This window comes from Mercenaria mercenaria, chromosome 10 (genome assembly GCF_021730395.1).
Source record: "Mercenaria mercenaria strain notata chromosome 10, MADL_Memer_1, whole genome shotgun sequence".
In the NCBI taxonomy this organism is placed as follows: domain Eukaryota; kingdom Metazoa; phylum Mollusca; class Bivalvia; order Venerida; family Veneridae; genus Mercenaria; species Mercenaria mercenaria.
In genome coordinates this window covers 77025904-77045290 of record NC_069370.1, presented here as the reverse complement: position 1 = coordinate 77045290, position 19387 = coordinate 77025904, and the positions used below count along the sequence as shown (strand labels likewise).

At 35.6% G+C, this 19387-nt stretch overlaps 1 protein-coding gene across 3 annotated transcripts in view; it reads right to left on the bottom strand.

Annotated features, from left to right (window-relative positions):
* Positions 1–19387, bottom strand: part of LOC123561078 (electrogenic aspartate/glutamate antiporter SLC25A13, mitochondrial-like) — a 71737-nt gene that overhangs the window by 20708 nt on the left and 31642 nt on the right. For all 3 annotated transcript variants that reach the window (XM_053516552.1, XM_053516550.1, XM_053516551.1), the window contains 8 exons: positions 18971–18994; positions 18557–18641; positions 13659–13752; positions 12918–13126; positions 11088–11168; positions 8270–8410; positions 7693–7831; positions 5049–5207 (listed from right to left, as the gene is read on the bottom strand). In XM_053516552.1, coding sequence (XP_053372527.1) covers positions 5049–5207; positions 7693–7831; positions 8270–8410; positions 11088–11168; positions 12918–13126; positions 13659–13752; positions 18557–18641; positions 18971–18994 — 932 coding nt within the window. The remainder of the gene's footprint in view (positions 1–5048; positions 5208–7692; positions 7832–8269; positions 8411–11087; positions 11169–12917; positions 13127–13658; positions 13753–18556; positions 18642–18970; positions 18995–19387) is intronic.

Below are 19387 nucleotides of genomic sequence, written 5' to 3'. Positions count from 1 at the left end.
CTACTTTTTGACCCTAGATAACCCATATTCGAAGCTGACCTAGATTTCATCAAGGCAATCATTCTGACCAAAATTCATTAAAATAAATTGAACTAGATATTATCAAGATAAAAATTCTGACCAATTTTCATGAAGATCCATTGAAAAATATGGTCTCTAGAGAGGTCACAAGGTTTTTCTATTATTTGACCTATTGACCTAGTTTTCGAAGGTACGTGACCCTGTTTTAAACTTTACCTAGATATCATCAAGGTGAATATTCTCCCTAATTTTCATGAAGATCTCATGAAAAATATGGCCTCTAGAGAGGTCACAAGGTTTTTCTATTTTTATACCTACTGGCCTATTTTTTGACTGCACGTGACCCAGTTTCGAAACTGACCCACATATCATCAAGGTGAACTTTCAGATCAATTTTCATGAAGATCCATTGAAAAATATGGCCTCAAGAGAGGTCAAAAGATTTTAATAATTTTAGATCTACTGACCTAGTTTTTGACCGCAGTTGACCCAGTTTCAAACTTGACCTAGATATCATCAAGATGAACATTCAGACCAACTTTCATACAGACCCCATGAAAAGTATGGCCTCTAGAGAGGTCACAACGTTTTTTTATTATTTGACCTACTGACCTAATTTTTTAAGGCACGTGACCCAGTTTCAAACTTGACCTAGATATCATCAAGGTGAACATTCTGACCAGTTTTCATGAAGATCTTATGAAATATATGGCCTCTAGAGAGGTGACAAGGTTTTTCTATTTTTAGACCTACTGACCTAGTTTTTGATGGCACGTGACCCAGTTTCGAACTTGACCTAGATATCATCAAGATGAACATTCTGACCAACTTTCATAAAGATTCCATGAAAAATATGGCCTTTAGTGAGGTCACAAGGTTTTTCTATTATTTGACCTACTGACCTAGTTTTTGATGGCACGTGACCCACTTTCGAATTTGACATAGATATCATCAAGATGAACATTCAGACCAACTTTCATACAGATCCCATGAAAAATATGGCCTCAAAAGAGGTCACAAGGTTTTTCTATTATTTGACCTACTGACCTAGTTTTTGATGGCACTTCACCCATATCATCAAGGTGAACATTCTGACCAATTTTCATGAAGATCTCATGAAATATATGGCCTCTAGAGAGGTCACAAGGTTTTTCTATTTTTAGACCTACTGACCTAGTTTTTGATGGCACGTAACCCAGTTTCGAACTTGACCTATATATCATCAAGGTGAACATTCAGACCAACTTTCATACAGATCTCATGAAAAATATGGCCTTTAGAGAGGTCACAAGGTTTTTCTATTATTTGACCTACTGACCTAGTTTTTGATGGCACGTGACCCAGTTTCGAACTTGACCTAGATATCATCAAGGTGAACGTTCTGACCAATTTTCATGAAGATCTTGTGAAATATATGGCCTCTAGAGAGGTGACAAGGTTTTTCTATTTTTAGACCTACTGACCTAGTTTTTGATGGCACGTGATCCAGTTTCGAACTTGACCTAGATATCATCAAGGTGAACATTCTGACCAGTTTTCATGAAGATCTTATGAAATATATGGCCTCTAGAGAGGTGACAAGGTTTTTCTATTTTTAGACCTACTGACCTAGTTTTTGATGGCACGTGACCCAGTTTCGAACTTGACCTAGATATCATCAAGATGAACATTCTGACCAACTTTCATAAAGATTCCATGAAAAATGTGACCTCTAGAGAAAAGTTTACGGACGCACGCACGCACGCACGGACGACAGACGACGGACGAAGGACACCGCGCGATCACAAAAACTTTGTGACAGGTGAGCTAAAAAGTCAACAATTGACTGCCACACTGGGAAGTCTATGAAAACGTTCAATCTCAAATCATAACTTCTGAGCCTACAATTAAACGATCAAGTGTTTTACAACAACTGCTTAAATCCAGTCTCAGGCTATAATGATTGAAGTCTGTCTTCGACCTACTGATAAAATTAAAAAGTAATCTACAAATCCGAGCCAAAGATTCCCTATCATACAAAAAACAAACTACTGAACGAACACTGTGAATTCATTTCATTTCATGGGCATGACATTATATGGTTCAGGACAAAATGGCTATTTCTTAGAAATATGCATTCATGGATTTCAACTTTTGAACACACTAGAAATGTGATTTTTGATCGAAGAGTCAAAGCCTTGCATCTGACATATCGTATCGCGGGGTTGTGAGTTCGATCCTCGGGCGGGGCGTATGTTATCCGTGACTATTTGATCAACGACATTGTGTCTGAGATCATTAGTCCTCCACCTCTGATTCGTATGGGGAAGTTGGCAGTTACTTCCGGAGAACAGGTTTGTACTGGTACAGAATCCAGGAACACTGGTTAGGTAAACTGCCGCCGTTACATGACTGAAATACTGTTGAAAAACGGCGTTAAACCCAAAAACAAAACAAAACAAACAAACAAAACTGACATATCGTATTATAATGGTGACTGTGCTAAGTTATCTAATTATCATCTACATGTACAAAAATAGGAAAGACACAGCAAGAAATATTAAATAAACTCTATGAACTCTTTTAAGTGTGACCTTGACCTTTAAGCTAAGAGTCTTACAATCAACATATCAATTAGTAATGGTGAATGTTTGTGCCTGAATATTCATACATTCATACAGAAGTTAAAGGTGTAAAATCCTTGACCTCTAAGAATTACCTTGACCTTAGTCTTGCACGTAACACATTGTCTAGTTATGTTGAATGTTTGTGCCTAACTACTGGTATATCCATCCATTCATACAAATGTTATAGCCTAAACACGAACAAGAGCGCCGCCAAGAGGGGCAATTTACGCCCGAAGGCTTACATCATAGGATGGGAGCAAAATTTTAAGAACTTGACTGTTGTAGCCCCAAAGGACTGGAACAACAAAAGAAAAACTTCAAAAAACAAATCTAAGTCCACAAAAAAAATATTCAAAGTTTACAAAAACATCCTTATCAGGTACAGGTATGTAAAAATACACCTTAAAATTGGAGGTACCATCCATGTTGTACCACAGAAAAGTGGTCTCGGTTTTTCCCTACGGCCAATAATAAAAAAGTTTCAAAATAAGCTATTTATAGTAACATAAAAGGGAAGTAATTCAAAAAAAAAAATTTTTGTAAGTACAAAAAAGAGATCTGCCAAATAAAAACAAGAGCACTGCAATGCAGAGCAATATACACAAAGCAAAGTCATATATGACCTTTGACCCTTAAGTGTGACCTTGACCTTGAAGCGAGTCATCCGGAACATGCGCTCTGCACATCGTTACAATGTGGTGAACATTTCTGCCAAGTTTCTTTGAAATCCTTCCCGCATTTCAAGAGTTACAGAGCGGACACGAAACAAACTGACATGACTTTTGACCCCTAAGTGTGACCTTGACCTTCAAGCAAGTCATCCGGAACATGCGCTCTGCATGTCGTCTTGGTGTGGTGAACATTTGTGTCAAGTTTCTTTGAAATCCTTCTAGGGGTTCAAGAGTTACAGAGCGGACACGAAACAAAGTGATATGACCTTTGACTCCTAAGTGTGACCTTGACCTTGAAGCGAGACATCCAAAACATGCACTCTGCACATCGTCTCGGTGTGGTGAACATTTGTGTAAAGTATCCTTGAAATCCTTCAAGGGGTTCAAGAGTTACAAAGCGGACACGAAATTGCTAACGGACAGACGGACAGGCGGACGGACAGACGGATGGACAGACGGACACCAGCGTCATAACATAATACGTCCCTTTGGGCGTATAAAAATGATACCATTTCTTTTACTTCAGTTTGTGACCTTGATCTTTAAGGCAGGGGTATGGGTCTTATATGTGACACATTGTCTTGTTATGGTGGATGTATGTGTCAAGTAATTTATACATCCATGCATGCATAAAAAATAACCTTTGAACTAGGGGTGTCTATTTGCACAAAGAGACACACAAATGCAAGCACACAAAAACAATGGTAATACTATATCCTTTACCCCATTTTAATGGCAGGGGCATAAAAATGAATGAAAATTTTATTTGTAAGAACAAACTTGTAGATTGTTGCAAACAAAAAAATTAGTGCCCCATGAACATCAATGATTTAAGAGTGTAATATCCTGCAGGTACTGTTTCCTTGACCTTAGATGTTATAACCTCTGTATCAGTAATCTTTTTCCAACAAACAATGGAAATCACAAAGTTGATCATCTGTGTGTCAAAGTATTACATTGCCAAGAAGAATATATACTAATCAAAACTTCTATCTCCCTCTCAGTATTTTTGTCCATATTCTTGTCAATATCTTTCATAACACTATGAATTCTTCAAATAATTAAGAATAATATATTGTAAATGATATACAAGAATTTCAACAAAGTCAAATAATGCTATGATTTAAAGTAAAAAAAATAATATTCATCTAAATGTCGGGAATTTGTAACTGTTTTGATTTTGTTATAATGCTGGCAAATCATGAAAAAAACAGTGTAACTTCTTTGTCTTGTGGTACCTAGGAATAATTTAACTTAGAATTGATATTTAACCATAGTTCAGTGAAATTTCAATTATCTACAATGATATTTGCCTACTGCATAAAAACAGAATATTTATCTTATTTATGTGACTTTTTAAAAATGGTCTGAGGTCATGAAATAAATGAAAAGAAACTTTTACATAATTTGATATTGTTTAATTTTCAAATGAGTTTAACAACATATTCCTCTAAATGTCTCTAAGTATTGAAAGCCAAAACTAGTTGGGAATAAATTTAATAACAGTTTGAAGTTGTTCTTCCATTTTCTATTATATTCTAAATGTCTGTGAAATTTCATATATCTACTCTTGATATTATTAAAGCTATGGCCAAAAATAGCAAAGGGGCAGTCAAAGTTTTGATCAGTGTAAATTTTCAATCCAAGTCTCAAGTACTCAGGCAACCTTAAAGCAAGACCTGCTAACTCCTAAAATCCTAAACTGAAAATTCAGCATGACATTTTATATTGTATATGGTAGCATGTATACCTGGTGTTCCTTTCCAGAAAGCACCAAAGCCTTCCTCTCTTAAAATTTTGCGTGCACAGTCTATGACACCATTGTAAGTTGTCTGCCCTTGACGAGCTGCTACTTGCAGACGGGTTTTTATCACATCAGCAGGTGTGGGCAGAGCAGCTGCAGGGGCACCTAAAACACAAAGTTATCCAAATCATAAGACAGTCTGATTTCCTTTTTAGCTGAAATATTTAAATTGGATTACCTCCAACAAAAAACCTACACATATAGAAAAACATTCCACTTTTTCACAGCAGACCAGAACCTCAGCGGCCCTTACATGCATTTTAGCCAAGTCAAGTTTTAATATTATTATTATGACTAACACTGCATTACCTGCAATTTATAAATAGTGGATGAGAACTCTTTTGTACAGAAGGCTAAGTAAGAATCAAGATTTTCATAATGATCACATCATGAACTATTTCTGAAACATTAGAGACTTGTTGAATAATTGATTAGCAGATGCCCTGAATAACTGATTAGTAGATGCCCTGAATAATTGATTAGCACACTCCCTGAGTAATTGTTTAGCAGACTTTCTGAAAAAGACAAGCAAATTCGATGAATTGGTATCCCCCGCCGAAAGGGTTTGTGGTGAGGAATGGCAAAAAGATATATCCGGCAAAAAGTTAAGGATGTTAATAAGAAGCAAATAATTTCATTAGTCAAAATCAATTTAACAGAAAACAAACGTTTAATTAAAGAGTACATAATAAATGTATGATACTTTGATCCTGACTAAAGAATTTATTTTGATTGGGATATGCTTACTGTAATAAGCTTAGCTTTTAAAATTAAATGCAGTTAATTGAAATATGAGCTTGTAGTTTAACTGGAATGAAATATTGTCTTTGAGTGGTTTGGCACCAGGTGTTGCTGTTTTACATGTACATTTGAACTTAAAAGATCAGATGTCCTTAAGAGAACACAGGTAAGATATCTTGAATATGGCTGAGGGCAAGGTTTGTGCAGTCACAACTAACATGTTGAAGGTTTGAACATTTAAAAAAAAAAAAAGGAATGGAAATATATATATCTATATATAGATATATGTTAATATTTATCTTTTTTTTTTAGGGGTGGGGGTGCAGGGGAACGGGAGAGGAAATAAAATTTCACATGTTGATTATAAATATTGATTGAAAATTAAAAATGAAAAAAAAAAAAAAGGTAAAAGGGTGAAGTTGGAGGGGGGGGGGGGGGGGGGCAGAGGTGCATGATCAGTGGTGGGCATGATGGGTGGAGTGGGGGGGGAATGGTACACTTGGAAGGTTTGAAAAATCGTAAAATAAGAAATGGAAAAAAAAAAATTTTGGGGAGGGGGGGGGGGGGGGGGGTGGGGGGGGAGGGGTGGGGGGGACCAAGGCAAGTGGGTGACAGGTGTGGGTGCGCAACTCACATGTTTGTAATAAATGTAAGAATGAAATGAAAGAAATTTAATGAAAATTCTGCCAAATGTAAGTTGTTATGTACAAATATGTGGATTTTTTAGACAATTAAAGGGCAATAACTCTGAAGTTACAAAAAGAAATCCGTACAAAATTGTCTGTGCACAACCACATTATAGTGCTCTAAATTCTGTTTATGTTTCATAGTTCTAGGTCAAATATATCAAAAGTTATGATGCAGAAATTGGCATATCTATAGATCTATAGTACCCTATATAGTTAACACTAGAAACTTCTAAGGGTCATAACTCTGGTGTTACTTGGGCAATCTGTCTGAAACTTGATGGGCCCCATAACCTCATAGTGGTGAACATGTATATGAAGTTTGTTTGGAAAAAATCTAAAATAAGGAATGAATTTTTTTTTGGGGGGGGGGGGGGGGGGGGGGGGGGGGTGATCAAGGTAAGGGGGTGACCAGGTGTGGGTACACAACTTCACATGTTTACAATAAATTTCATGGAAAAGAATAAAAGAAATTTAATGAAATTCTACCAAATGGTAAGTTTGTTATGTACAAATATGGTATTTTTATACAATTAAAGGGCAATAACTCTTAATTTACAAATAAAACCAAATGAAATTGTGTGTACACAACCACATTATGGTGACCTAAATTCTGTTTAAGTTTCATAGTTCTAGGTCAAATATATCAAAAGTTATGATGCAGAAATTGACATATTTATAGTACTCTATATAGTTAACACTAGAAACTTCTAAGGGCCATAACTCTGGTGTTACTTGGGCAATCTGACTAAAACTTGACGGGCCACAAGAACTCATTGTGGTGAACATGTATATGAAGTTTTAAATAAATATTCCCAACCATTTCCTAGATATGGCTCCGGACGGATGGACGGACAGACGGACGGACGGACAACGCCAAAACTATATCCCTCCGACTTTCGTCTGGGGATAATAATAAAAGGTAAGGGTAGATTTCCCGGAAGCACAGAGCACCCGAAACACAGCCATAGAGCCATGCATCGCAAAGTAGGACCACAATAATAATTGATTACCAGATGCCATGAATAACTGATAAGCACATTATTCCTTGAATAACTGATTAGCAGACTTCTTGAATAACTGATTAGCAAACTTCCTACATAAATGATTCGCAGATGCACTGAATATTCAGCACTGTGTAAGAACTTTCTTGTGACTCTCACCTGCACATGTAGCTGCGAGAAGCAATGTTCCAGGATGGTTGTAGCCATTTTCGTCAGCGAAATATTTCTTGAAATGAGCATAGGCAGGGAAATATATTGCTGAGAATGGAATATCTCTCAGAAAACATGCTCTAGATCCCTGAAATAAACATTTTAACATACTTCAAAATAACCCTCGTATATACAGCAACATATCAACGTTGGTAAGCATTTATATACTACTGACCTTCAAAGCAAATTCTGAGACAATTAGACCACTCGTTCTTATATTACTGGTATAATTCACGTTTTTTTTCCCTTTTTTGTTAATAATATAACTGCGTATTTATGCAGCAATAGCCAAACCTGACCCTAAATTCCAACAGATTTTCCTCAACTTATTTGTACAGCACACCTCATAATTATTGTATAAGCCTAAACAATCGTCATGGTTTATATAATTTGCTTTAAACAATTTATTGTTCATTCTGACTCCGGTATATTACTAACGAAAGGGTTCTGACCTAATTAAATTCCCTGCATTATGTATTTACTATACAACTACTGACCAGTCTAACCAGTTTAGTACATACTATACCTTATAAAGTCCGAGAAAGCCCAGTTCCTTGACAACACCAATCGCACTAACTTTAGTCTTGCCGACAATTTCCCCAGCAACCTGTAGACGAATCTTCACAATTTCCAGAGGATTTGTAAACATGACCTGTGAAGCTCCCGCCTGAAATTAACCACCAGAAATGATCTTCAGAAAACACTTAATATTTTGATTGAAGAGATGTTTTTCATACATTTTTCCCCTGATCGTTTTCAATTACATTTATAAACAATTTTCATTAACCTAAACATAAACCCCTTTAGTAAGATTTCTCAAGGACTGAAGTATAAATTTAGCAACCTGGGCATAAATGTGTCACTGTTTCTTGTCTGAACTTTACACTTTAAAACGCTAAATTATCTTTTTTACTGCGTCACTCTGTCAAGAATGATTTGAAGTTTTGCCAGAGACTGCCTTCTCCTGCTACAAACAATATGAATTAGTGAAATAAATTTATCACAAACAAACTTCTGGCCATTTAGATATCTAACATCTCATGTCAAAAGTCTAAATTTAAACTTTATATACATGTACATTGGTGAATACAGAAAAAGTAAATTTGATATCCAGAATCCTTACTGACTGCTTAATCTATAATGTATTATTTGGCAGTCAGTATCTGCAACCAAAATTTCTATAAAAATACAATTTCATCTGCAATGTCTGTATCATATATACTTTAAAGAATCTGACCTTCAGTTGGTAAAACAAAGAAAAAAGACAATTTCAAGATAAAAGGAAATTATTGCTATATTTCTTAAGGCTTTGAAACATTAGTATGTTATGGAAACACATGAGAATTAGTTATTTTTACTTATTTTTCCATTCAAAATTTAAAAGCTTTGTCATGGGGTACCAAAGGTAAACTGCCTTAATCATAAAGCTTTTTACAGACAATCCGTATGTACAAATCCTTCTATGATTTACTGGTCAATATGGTTGGAAAGCTTTTGTCAAGGCAACCCAGGTTTGATTCTTGACTCAGACACAACTTTTTCTTGATTTAGCATTTTTTTCAATAGTTAAAAAAACAAGAGGGTCATGATGACCCTGAATCGCTCACCTGAGTAATATGAGCCACATGTTTAAAATGGCAAACTGATGCTAAAATATTAGAAAGTAGGTCACTAGGTCCACATTCATGGTAACTGAAAGTCAGTTTTAAGATCGGTGTGCAAAACTGTACATATCATCCAAATTTCAAGGCTGTATCTTAAATAAGAGGGTCATGATGACCCTGAATCGCTCACCTGAGTAATATAAGCCACATGTTTAAGATCGGTGTGCAAAACTGTACAAGTCATATATATTTCAAGGCTGTAACAAAGAAGTAGGTCAGTAGGTCAAGGTCACAGTCAAGTGACCCCTAATCGCTTGTGGTCATCAGGTAATTATAACTTAACAGTCTAGGAAATATGATCTGATAAAAAATAAGTATTTATTCCTATATAACTCATATAACAAGTGACCCCCAGGCTGGGGCCTCTTTTAACCCCAGGGGCATAATTTGAATAATCTTGTTAGAAATCCACTAGGCAATGCTACAATCAAATATCAAAGGCCTAGGCCTTGAACTTTCAGACAAGAAGATTTTTTTTCTCCCTATATAAGTCTATGTTAAATTTGGGACCCCCAGTGCAGGGCCTCTTTTCACCCCAGGGGCATCATTTGAACAATTTTGGCAGAAAACCACAAGGCAATGCAACATACCAATTATCAAAAGCCAAGGCCTTGCAGTTTAAGGCAAGAAGATTTTTAAAGTGTTTTCCAATATGAGTCTATGTAAAACTGGAGACCCCCCGGGCTGGGCCTCTTTTCACCCCAGGGTTATAATTTGAACAATTTTGGTAGAGGACCACAAGTCAATGCTATATACCAAATATCAAAGGCCTATGTCTTGTGGTTTTAGAAAAGAAGATTTTTAAAGTTTTTACCTATATAAGTCTATGTAAAACTTGTGACCCCCGGGGAGGGGCCTCTTTTCACCCAAACACAATTTGAACAATCTTCATAGAGGACCATAAGATGATGTCACATGCCAAATATCAAGGCTCTATGCCTTGCAGCTTTGGACAAGAAGATTTACAAAAGTTTTTTCCTATATAAGACTATGAAAAACTTGAGACCCCCTGGGGCTGGGCCTCTTTCCACCCCAGGGTTATAATTTGAACAATTTTGGTAGAGGACCACAAGGCAATGCTACACACTAAATAACAAAGGCCTAGGTCTAGTGGTTTTAGACAAGAAGATCTTTAAAGTTTTTTCCTATATAAGTCTATGTAAAACTTGTGACACCCCACACCCCGAGGTGGGGCCTATTTTCAGCCCAGGGTCACAATTTGAACAATGTTCATAGAGGACCATTAGATGATGTCACATGCTAAATATCAAGACTCTACGCCTTGCGGTTTTGGACAAGAAGATTTTTAAAGTTTTTCCTTTCAGTTGCCATGGCAACCAGAGTTCTGCATGGAATTCAATTCTTTGAAAAATTTTGGAAGGGGGCCATTCAAGGATCATTCTTGTGAAGTTTGGTGTAGTTCTGCTGTGGTTTTCAAGAAGAAGATTTTTTTCACAAGACGGACAATGGACATTGAGTGGTCACAAAAAATCATGCGCCAGTGTTCATAATATGACCAAAAATCAATTTTAAAGAAATATCAATTTTATTTCTTTTAGCTAAAACCTAGAGTCCAGTCCCTTTAAGGAGATAAAGTGTCACCATTTTAAACCTCTTACCTCCTCAACTACAAAATGACACTATTGTTTTCTAACCGTCTACTGATTATAGGATACTTACAATACCACCAGAGACCATTTCTGCCCACAATGCAATACTGCCATCTTTGTTACATAATCTGTCTCGCATCAAATCATTCATCTAAAACCATCAATACATTTGTTAACTAACAACAATAAATTTCATTTAATTGAGAACATTTCACATCCAATCTAAATAAATATAAATTTGAAAATTTAATTGTCTGGATGTGTTTCCTTACATGAAGCTATTATGCATATGATGCCCCCAAATTTTGACCTCAAAGGCTGAACAATCCAGAGGTCACACTGATCGACTGGTTATGCTTGTTTACATATGTAATGTTGTCACTAGAAAAACATACATTCCCAGAAGTTGCCCGATAAAAATTGTGCACACTGATCCATTACTGGAATGTTTTATCATTTCAGAGATCTTTTTCTTTAAAAGTATTCAATACTGAATAAAAACAAGAGCACCGCCTTGCGGGTGCTGACGCTCATCTGATTTTTTTTGTATAACAGAAATATTGTCCTACCCATTATTTTCTAAGTCTAAAAAGGGCCATCATTCTTGCAAAAAGCAGGATAGAGTTATGTTTCTTGATGTACAGTGTCCACTTATGATGGTGAAAAACTGTTGCAAGTTTTAAAGCAATAGCTTTGATAGTTTATGAGAAAAGTTGACTTAAACATAATACTCAACCAAGAAAATGATTTTCTAAATCCAAAAGGGGCAATAATTATTGCAAAAAGCAGGATGGAGTTATGTTGCTTGCTGTACAGGGTCAGCTTATGATGGTGAACAAGTGTTGCAAGTTTCAAAGCAATAGCTTTGATAGTTTAAGAGAAAAAGTTGACCTAAACATAAAACTTAACCAAGAAATCTGATATTTTCTAAGTCCAAAAGGGGGCCATAAATCTTGCAAAAAGCAGGATGGAGTTATGTTTCTTGCTGTACAGGGTCAGCTTATGATGGTGAACAAGTGTTGCAAGTTTTAAAGCAATAGCTTTGATAGTATAGGATAAAAGCTGACCTAAACATAAAACTTAACCAAGAAAACTGATTTTCTGAGTCCAAAAGGGGCAATAATTTTTGCAAAAAAGCAAGATGGAGTTATGTTTCTTGATGTACAGGGTCTGCTTATGATGGTGAACAAGTATTCCAAGTTTCAAAGCAATAGCTTTGATAGTTTAGGAGAAAAGTTGACCTAAACATAAAACTTAACCAAGAAATCTGATATTTTCTAAGTACAAAAGGGGCCATACATCTTGCAAAAAGCAAGATGGAGTTATGTTTCTTGCTATACAGGGTCAGCTTATGATGGTGAACAAGTATTCCAAGTTTCAAAGCAATAGCTTTGATAGTTTAGGAGAAAAGCTGACCTAAACATAAAACTTAACCAAGAAAACTGATTTTCTAAGTCCAAAAGGGGCAATAATTCTTGCAAAAAAGCAAGATGGAGTTATGTTTCTTGATGTACAGGGTCTGCTTATGATGGTGAACAAGTATTCCAAGTTTCAAAGCAATCGCTTTGATAGTTTAGGAGAAAAGTTGACTTAAACATAAAACTTAACCAAGAAATCTGATATTTTCTAAGTACAAAAGGGGCCATAAATCTTGCAAAAAGCAAGATGGAGTTATGTTTCTTGCTATACAGGGTCAGCTTATGATGGTGAACAAGTATTCCAAGTTTCAAAGCAATAGCTTTGATAGTTTAGGAGAAAAGCTGATCTAAACATAAAACTTAACCAGGCAACGCCGACGTAGACGCCGACGCCGACAACCGCTCCAGTGATGACAATAACTCATCATTTTTTTTTCAAAAAATCAGATGAGCTAAAAATCAATGAATGAGAGTTATCTTACTGTCAATTTGATAGCTTTCTCTGGGGCAACACCCACAAGCTGTGGACCAAGCCCTCTGTACAAGCCTCGGAAGCCCTCGTGACGTACTACTTTCTTGAAACAGTCAAAGCTGTTCTTGTACATCAACTCACCCACCATCATACCAGTTCTCTGGTTCTGTAACCGTGTTTTTACCAGATCTATAGGGTAGACTGCTGTAGCCCCAGTAGCTGTGGAATAGAGCAAACACTTGGTGATACACCATACAACAAATGTAAGCCATGGGAAGTCTTGTTTCAGTGTGTTTGCCCTGACACCAATACCTGTCTGTCCAGGCCCCTTAAGTCCCATAAAATTCAGATATCTTTGTATTTCCTTTGAAATATCTTGTTGCATGATGAACAACATTTAAACTGACTATTCTTCCAACAGTTGTATAGGCAGAATTGACTGACCCTTCTGTATTTATGTGCAGAGAATAACTAATGCCTTAAATTCTGTTAATCTTTAAAATGTTTTAAAGGATTTTTTTCATAGTTTTTTCATAGTTATATTTATTTTAAAAAAAATTGAAAATATTTGCTATAATACCACAATATCAATTAATATATTGTTTGTAATCAATGAAGCTAGACTGAATCAATATGTCCTGAAATGAACCTTTTAAAAATTAAGACATTATTACTAAGTTATCAACTTTCACTCTACTAAAATTTACTTTTTCTATGTTTTTCAGTCTTCATGAAGTGTTAAATGTGGTACCTCCGGCCAGAGCTCCAAGTCCAAACCTGTAAACACTCTCAGCAATCTGTAGTAAAACTGTGCGCTCAGCACCGGTCTCCAGTCTCAGGTCTTCCTGAAACAATAAAACATTCTTTTTCAAGTTTGTTCACATAGCAACTTTAAACCCAAGTGTATATGGCAGTATTGCTTGAGCTAGTTGAATGCATTTAATGGGGCAACACCTAAGATGTAGCAACTACTGCACATAATCAACCAAAAGTCTTAAGGTCATTTCACATGTACGCAAAACCAAACAAGTCCAAACAGACTGCCTATTTTTATTTATTTTTTTTGGTATCAGCTAGGGCTTTCACACATAAAAGGGGTGTTCAATAATTAACTGGAAAAGAACTCTCATATCTTCACATGTCATCAAGAATCAACAAAACTCTTACATACACAATGTAGATAAGGGAATATTTAGTGGATATGTCTGTCTTATTTTCTTTTGACATAGTAAACATCATGCCATACAGCCCAATTTGTCTCTTTTCCTATTTTGCACTTGCTAAAACATTATTTGCCACTTGCTAATTTTTAAAGCTTATTATACCTTAAATCAGGTGAATACTGCAAAAAGTAAGTGGTAAGCCAATAACACCTGATGATAAATGTGGCTTCATTCAAATGTTTGACATATTGTGTTAGTCTTTGTCTGAAAATCAGTGTTGAACAGAAAACAGATATGAGAAAACATTTTAATTTTCAAAACAAAATTCAAGGAAAGAGACAAAATGTGTGATGCATGGAATTCAAGGGACGATGCCCTGAAGATATAATCATTTTATCAGCGGTACGGGAGGTTCAAAAATGTCCAGGAGCGTATCGCTGAAGACTCATAATTCAAACCTGAGAATATGAGAAGTTCTTATATAACCTTAGTAAGGTGTAGAAAATATGTTTTATGGCAACACACATTGAACCACTGGTAACAACAAGATGTAATGATTGATTTTGTTTGATATGACAGCGCCATAATGACACTGGGCCGCTTTAGTAATAGTGACATTGCCTTAGAAAGTCAAACAATAAACCATGTTCTGATATTTATAATTTAAGTAGTTCTAACAATTTTTTATCATTCAGCAAAAAATAACCAGAAAAAAAAGACAGAGCATTTTTCTAGGTGTTTTTTAACACCGTTCTTATGCCAAATCTTGATCCAAATCTCTGGGCGGAAGTGTGTAAAATCTACCAATTTGAGAAAGAAGGGTGACCCTCTTCACGTTTTTGAACCCAATTCAGTAACCCAATAATGATTTCAAATTGTGTATTTATTTTTTTCAATTTATTTTTATTTCAGTTTTGGCGTATGTGTGAAATGACCCACAGGTCCTAAAGCATTCTCATTTTATTTCATTTGGTTTCAGTTCAGTGTATATGTTAAATGGCCTTAAATGTGTACAAAGGATAAATATAGCTTAAATGACTACATCAGCAAACACGAGACTAATCAATAAGACTGAAACTATTTTATCACTTGTTTGATGTAATGGATGTGAAATAATGTTTCATATTTTTGGTAATACACAAGTGTAATAACATATTGATGTATAAAAAGAATCCAACATTTTTACTCTTTGACATGATGTGAAAAAATGTTTCAATTAGAACTACGCAGAGCTCGATAATAAATATGATCTTAAAAGAATCCAAACATTTTTCTCCATTAATTGAATTGTTGCAATAAAAATGTTAATCTATGACAGCTGCTATTATTCAGTTCAATTCTAGCATATTCATATAAAAGGACCTCATATATCTCTAAATCTGATTCAGTATAAGCTGAATTTCAATACGATTTTACTGATATCTTATATTGACAACATCACTTTCGTAACTAAACTTCTGATTTAAAATGTGAATCAGTATAATTAATAGACACCAAAAGCATTTAACAAGCTAATTACATAAATACTCATGCTAGTGCAGCTTGGAACAACTTTAAAATGATGGCACAGATCATCTGATAGATACTCAATATATACATGTACCAACTGATTAGTACAGAATGAAAGATCCTGACGAGTTAGATATTTCAGAATATTGTTGCTTCAACATAACAAGAGGGTCATAGTGACCCTATATCACTCACCTGTTAAATAGGGTCATTACTGTGGCCTCAAGAGTGTTAACAGGTTTTTTTGTTTGATTTGAGCAGGTGACCTAGTTTTTGACCCCACATGACCCAGATTCAAACCTGGCCTAAGGATCATCAAGATAAACATTGTTACCAAGTTTCATGAAGATAGGATCATAATGTGGCCTCTAGAGTGTTAACAAGCTTTTCCTTTGATTAGAGAGAATCCACATCACCAATTTTCAAACTTGGCCTTGGAATCAACAAGATAAACATTCTGACCAAGTTTCATGAGGATAGGCTCATAAATGTGGCCTCTAGTGTGTTAACAAGCTTTTCCTTTGATTTGAGTGTGTGACCTAGTTTTTGACCCTACATGAACCAATTTCGAACTTGGCATAGGAATCATCAAGGTAAGCATTCTGACCAAGTTTCATGAAGATATGGTCATAAATGTGGCCTCTAGGGTATGAACAAGCTTTTCCTTCGATCTGACCTTGTGACCTAGTTTTTGACCCACATGACCCAGTTTCGAATTCTGCCTAGAGATCATCAAGATTCATTCTGTGCAAGTTTGTATCAAATCAAAGCATAAATGAAACCTCTATATAGTTGAAAGGGGCAGTAACTCTAGAACCAATGATGGAATCTTGCCGAGATCTTGTTGTGAATTGTTGTGTGTAAGTGTGGTTAAAATCGAATGTAAAATGTCACTTCTATCGTGTTCACAACGTAAAAATTAACAAATTTTGCCTCTTTCAAGGGTCAATCAGGGGCCGTAATTCCATAACTTTTGATCTGATCTGACGGATTCATCATGGAATCTAAAATGTAATATTGTTAAAGATACTTTGCAAGTTTGTATCAAATCAAACCATAAGAGAATCAAATTTTGGCCCTTTAAAGGACCATAACTCTGGAACCCATGATGAGATCTGGCCAGTTTTCAAAAAGAGCCAAGATGTTATGCCAATACAAGTTGTGTGCATGTTTGATTAAAATCGATTGCAAAATGTGGTCTCTATCGTGTTCACAAGAAATTGTGGATGGACGACGGACAAAGGGCCGTCACAAAAGCTCACCTTGTCACTATGTGACAGGTGAGCTAAAAATGAACATGCATATAAACCAGAGCTGTCACTCAGAGTGATTATTATTGTCAAAGGACATAAGATCAATGATAATTCATATTTTATCTCTTAGTCTAAGGCCCCTTAACTCTGCAATGCTAAATTCAACTCTTAAAAAATTACGGGGATCACAAGGACAAAGTTTCTTTAGAAATCCTTTAAAGTTTGGAAGTAGTTTCTGCTTCAATTTTTTTTTGCAATGGCCCAAGCACCCACTTACCACAGAGTAAAACCTATACCACTTTCAAACTTTGTGTACATGGAGTCATTTTAAGACGCACATATAATACATTAGCCCTGAAGTGATATTTTCTTACATGCAAACATGTTTGAAATTCCTAATGATAATTAAAGTACACTAAATATCAGCTTGCTATACATTTGCTAGTAGTCTATACATGTATGAAATCCTAACCTTTTAATCTGTATTCTCTACCTTGGAAATTATTCTCATTATAACAATGTGCTTTATTTCTATGTGCACCGTTTCTTTACCATATTATATATATTTAATTTACACAGTGCAGTAATCTTTCCCTTTGTATTAAAAGGTAGGTGAGTAGGTACAAGGTACAAAGAATATTTGTTTATTTTATGCCTGTCAGTGGCTTTCTGAAATACAATGATAATGGTAGATTATATTCGTAACTTTCACTATTACGATACTCAATCGTAAAATTCCCTACAAAAACATAGATATTCATTCCATCATATTAAAAATGTAAAAATAGATCTAAAATCTCGAAGATGCATACGACTTGGGCAAATCTGGTATAATTTGGCGAAAATCAATGAAATGACAAGGATTTTTTTTTTAACACACAAGATCGAAATATCTTTAACTCATAAACACCCAGTTTTAAATCTTACATTCATGACTGTGCCACTCATGAAGATATTACATCTGGTGTTCACTCAGTGAAGGTTGTTTTGATCTCACACTAAAACAAAAAAATATCCTCAATATACACTGCTTATGTTTCTGATAAATGACTATAAAAGTGAAGTTTTTACCACATGACCAACTTTCTGAAAATAAAGGTTTCAATTTATACTGAATTCTTCCTAGTTAGTGAAATCTGCCTTAATCCGAAATAAATCACTCACGACTCCGAAAAAAAATAGTACTGGAGTCACATTAGTTCATGCCTTCCTGCCACAGCATGGTTCTATACCCCGGCCTCTGCATCTTAAACAAGAGACCATTCTTCCCCTATACCAAATCTGTCAACCTGGACAATGCCTCAACTGAGCATAAAACAGGAACAGAACAGAAGGGAAGAGTATGCTGATAAGATATTCTATTAAAATCTTCACAGTCCCGTCAATGAGTCATCCCTCTGAAGTAAACATTGACTGCTTATCGCAAGTGATTCTGCCTTTGTGACCAGTGCAGACCAAGATCGTGCAGGCCAATCATGGTCTGAACTGTTCGCTATTCAGTTAAAGTAACAAATGGCACTGCCCAAACTGAATGATGGACCAGTCCATTTTAGAAATTTAGCTGGGTAAAGGTTACGTAATCTAAGGTTTTGAGCAATCCAAACATCGGACATATCGGAAACTTTACAATGAAACATATTAATTGCTTGAATGAGCATGGGAGTACAGGTTACTGATACTTGAATGTTGTATTTCACTGAGTATTAAATTCAAAAATAAAATACCTCAGCAATTTGCAGCTGCAATGAAAATGGCGTTTCACGTCCTTCCATAGGAGACAACTCTTCCAGATCTTGGAACATCACAAGCCTGAAATATCCCAATCAGCAGTATGACAGAATAACATTCTAAAACAGACATGCATGTAACGCTAAGTTCTTTCCCTTTATCATCTTAAAATAAACCACCATTTAGTTATATTACATCTTCTTTTACAGATAGCAAAGTCCAAATAACACAGATATTACTAAAGAATTCTGTGAAATCATTTATATTCATTAAGTAATAATTTCCATTTATTTGTGTGTGTGTGTGTTCGGGTTTAACGTCTTTCTCAACAATTTTCCATTTATTTATCTGCTGTGTCAATCCTGACACAAAGAACAGTAATAATGAGTATTTACATTTTTAAAACTTACCCCATCTGTCTCTCTGTACTCTGTCTGAAATAGTAAAGACAGCAAAGGTATCACTACTGTTTCGATTTCAAGCAAATCAACATACTCAAAGTTGAACAAAAATGTCAAAGCAGACAGCTCTACTAGAATCCAGCAACTCTACTGAATCCAGCAGCTCTACTAGAATCCAGGCTGCTCAACTGGAATCCAGGCAACTCTACTAGTATCCAGGCAGCTCTACTAGAATCCAGGCAACTACTAGAATCCATGCACCTCTACTAGAATCCAGGCAGCTAAACTGGAATCCAGGCTGCTCTACAAGAATCCAGGCAGCTCTAGCTCCACTAGAATAAAGGCAGCTCTACTAGAATCCAGCCAACTGTACTAGAATCCAAGCAGCTCTATTAGAATCCAGGCAAATGTACTAGAATCCAGGCA